Here is a 4054-nt window from a genome sequence, read left to right on the forward strand (position 1 = left end):
TTGGGATGCCATCCCAAGGCAACGTCCCCATTCCTTGTCCCCTCAAAGGGCTCCCAAGTACCTTGACACCCAGATGAGCACCCAGGCCACCACCTGGGGGGTAAATTCGGGGTAATTCAAGCCAATCTGGCCACAAAATCAATGATTTTGGGTGTTCCTTACACAGGAGGGAAGAACGGAGCCCTTTTTCAACAGCTTTGCACTCAGCTGTAAAAGCATCTAAAAACCCACCCAAAAGCCTCCATAGAAAAATAAAGGATAAACATTATCCAGCTGTTTTCTATTGCTATAAAAATCCACTTCTGTGCCAGGACATTTTGTTTCTTTGCTGTAAAAATAAAAAATTAAAAACAAAAAAAAAAAAACCAAAAAAAAAAACAAAAAACCAAAAAAAAAACCAACCAACCAACCAACCAACCCCAGCTTAGGTTGGATAACCTAAACCTTCAGCGAGGAGTAAACTCCATTTCCCATCTTATTTCCCAGAAAAAGAGCAGTTTGCAATTGCACTGCTGCAAAATAAAGTTATTAAATATATATATATTAATATAAAAGTCTGTATAAACTCTTCTGTTGTTGTTGTTTAAGGAAGGGAAGGGGGGCACTCAGTGACCGGGAATTCCACGGGAATCCCTGGGGGAAACGCAGTGACCGGGAATTCCACAGGAATCCCTGGGGACACTCAGTGGCCACAAATCCCTGGGGGCAACTCAGTGACCGGGAATTCCACGGGAATCCCCTGAGGGCACTCAGTGGCCCTGGGAATCCCTGGGGGCAACTCAGTGGCCACAGGAATCCCTGGGGGCAACTCAGTGGCCGAGCAACAGGAGAATCCCAGGGGACACTCAGTGGCCACAAATCCTTGGGGACACTCAGTGGCCACAAATCCCAGGGGACACTCAATGACCCTCAATCCCAGGGGACACTCAGTGGCCACGGGAATCCTTGGGGACACTCAGTGGCCACGAATCCCAGGGGACACTCAGTGACCCTCAATCCCAGGGGACACTCAGTGGCCACGGGAATCCCTGGGGACACTCAGTGACCCTCAATCCCAGGGGACACTCAGTGGCCACAAATCCCTGGGGACACTCAGTGACCCTCAATCCCTGGGGACTCTCAATGACCCTCAATCCCTGAGGACACTCAGTGACCACAAATCCCACGGGAATCCCTGGGCAGGGAGATGCAGAGATGTGAATCCACCAGAATCCCAGCTGGGCTGGCTGGGAGGAGGCACAGGGAGATTCCCACTCCTTTCTCACAAGGATGTTCTCTTCTCCAGCGTGTGCTTGGTGAGGAAGTACTTGAAGAACTCATACACGGACCAGGCGATGGCCGTGGAGGGCATCTGGTAAATGACCCGAGCTTGGACCCCCTTGAAGAAGCCGGGGAGCCCTCCCAGCTGGTACACGGTGCTGAAGGCGTTGGCCATGCCCGACAGGTGCCCCCTGATGTTGAGGGAGCTCAGGGCCGTGTTCTCCTGGGTGTTGAGCAGCGTCTTGCACACGTCCAGGGGCGTGGTGGCGGCGGCGGCCACGGCTCCGGCCACGGCGCCGGCCACGATGTGGGAGCGGGGGTTGTACTCGCGGTGGGGGTTGAGGTGCTCCTGCAGGAGCTCGTAGGTGATGAAGTGGATGGCCTGGAAGGGCACGTTCATGGTCAGCTGCGTGGTGTAGCTGCGGTAGAAGGCGCCGAAGCCCTCGGTCCTCTGCACGGCCCGCACGCAGCCCAGCACCGACGTGTAGGGCGAGTTGAACATCTGCAGGCGCTGCTTCACCACTGCCGGGGACAGGACGGGGACGGGATGGGGACGGGGACAGGGACACAACGGGGACAGGGATGGGGACGGGGACACGATGGGGACAGGACGGGGACGGGATGGGGACGGGGACACAATGGGGACACAATGGGGACAGGGACATGATGAGGACGGGGATGGGGACGGGGACACGATGGGGACAGGACGGGGACACGATGGGGACAGGACAGGGACACAATGGGGACAGGGACAGGACAGGGACACGACGGGGACAGGACAGGGACATGATGGGGACAGGGACACAACAGGGACAGGGACAGGATGGGGATGGGGACACGATGGGGACACGATGGGGACGGGGACACAACAGGGACAGGGACAGGATGGGGATGGGGACAGGATGGGGACACGATGGGGACAGGGACACAACGCGGACAGGACAGGGACATGATGGGGACAGGGGCACAACGGGGACAGGACAGGGACACGATGGGGACGGGGACAGGATGGGGACAGGGACAGGATGGGGACACGATGGGGACAGGGACACAATGAGGATGGGGATGGGGACAGGGACATGACGGGGACAGGGACAGGATGGGGATGGGGACAGGATGGGGACGGGGACAGGGACACAATGGGGACAGGACAGGGACATGATGGGGACGGGGACACAATGAGGATGGGGACACGACGGGGACAGGGACACAACGGGGACAGGACAGGGACATGATGGGGACAGGGACACAACGGGGACAGGGACGGGGACACGATGAGGACGGGGATGGGGACAGGGACACGATGAGGACAGGGACGCGGATGGGGACACGACAGGGACACAATGGGGACACGGTGGGGACAGGACAGGGACAGGACAGGGACACAATGGGGACAGGACAGGGACATGATGGGGACAGGGACACGATGGGGACAGGGCTCAGCTGTGGGCTCTGGCCTGGCTGGCACAGCCCTCAGAGTGACCCCTGGGCCCAGCCCTGCCCACACAGAGTCAGCCTCCCCTTCCCCATCCAAACCAATCCCCCCGAGCTGCCCAGCGCCCCCAAAACTCAGCACAGGGAGGGCACAGCTCAGAGATCACTTCTTAATGAACCCCTTTCCTCAGGCTTAATTAATGACCCTTTAATTCTAATGAACCCCTCCCCTCAGGCTTAATTAATGACCCTCTAGCTCTAATGAACTCCTCAGGGTTAATTAATGACTCCTCAGCTCTCACCATTAAGCCAGACTGCTCAGGACCCTCAGTGGGGATGCACAATCGGAGCCAGCAGGGATGAGGGGGGAAGGTGGATGAGGGCCGGAAGGCGAATTCCCACCTGAGCATCACCTGGGGGTGCCACCCACCCCCCCAGCCTCACCAGCTGCAGTGACTTCCACTGATTTAAGAGGCCAATTAATTTAATCAGGGTATGATTAAAAGGATTTGATACACAGGAGGTTTCTGGGCCCCGTCAGGAGCACAGCCCGGTGACCCTGAGGAGCTGGCAGGTCACAGCACTGCCATTTCAGCTGCATCTTCCTGTTAAATCCTCATTTTCCTGAGGCCTCCTCATGCCACTCCCCCTCCCCAGGAGTCTCACAGTCCCTCCGTGTGCTCATCCAACAACCTGAGCTCAGCTTGGTTAGTCCAAAGCCTCAGGAAAACCGGAACCACTTCCCCAAGGAGCAGTGGAGTGGTGACAGTAAGGAGGGACACCAGTAAGGGGGGATGCCAGTAAGGGGGGACACCAGTAAGGGGGGACGCCTTTCCTGGAAAGTCACAGTGCACCACAGAGATCCAGGGATAAATCCCTCCTGGCTGCTCTCCCTCTCTTCCCAAGGGACAGAGGAATGAGCCCCTGGGTTTGGAGCTCTCCGAGCTGGGGGCAGCCCTGGCTTTGTCCTGTTCTTCCCAAGGGATGGAGGGAGAACAGCCAGGAGGGATTTATCCCTGGATTCAAGCTGGGCAGGGGCACTGGAGGCTCTGGGTGTCCTTACGGGAGCAGCACATGCCAGAAGCCCGGGAATTACCTTCAGCAGGGTTCATGACGGCGTCGTGGAGCAGCGTGGCCACGCTCCCAGCGATGCCTGCAGGGCAAGAGCAGCCTTGAGAAAACAAATCCTGGCTCTGAAGGGAGAGCTTGTCCTGGCACTGCCATCCGGGGGGGCTCCATCCATGGGGGCTCCCATCCATGGGGGGTCCCATCCACGGGGAATTCATCCATGGGGATCCCATCCATGGGAGATCCCATCCATGGGAGATCCCATCCATAGGGAATTTATCTATGGGGATTC

General features: G+C 57.6%; 1 protein-coding gene across 1 annotated transcript in view; it reads right to left on the reverse strand.

The window, feature by feature from the left end:
* Positions 1-344: 344 nt before the first annotated feature.
* SLC25A37 (solute carrier family 25 member 37) overlaps positions 345-4054 on the reverse strand; it is a 4505-nt gene continuing 795 nt past the window's right edge. Inside the window, exons 2-3 of the mRNA XM_042024797.1 lie at positions 3791-3847; positions 345-1782 (exon numbers count right to left, since the gene is read on the reverse strand). Of these exons, the coding sequence (XP_041880731.1) occupies positions 1262-1782; positions 3791-3847 (578 nt within the window). The 3' untranslated portion in view covers positions 345-1261. The remainder of the gene's footprint in view (positions 1783-3790; positions 3848-4054) is intronic.

This window comes from Corvus kubaryi, unplaced genomic scaffold, assembly GCF_017639235.1.
Source record: "Corvus kubaryi isolate FWS band 111438036 unplaced genomic scaffold, C.kubaryi_AGA036_p1.0 37265, whole genome shotgun sequence".
NCBI classification, from domain to species: Eukaryota; Metazoa; Chordata; class Aves; order Passeriformes; family Corvidae; genus Corvus; species Corvus kubaryi.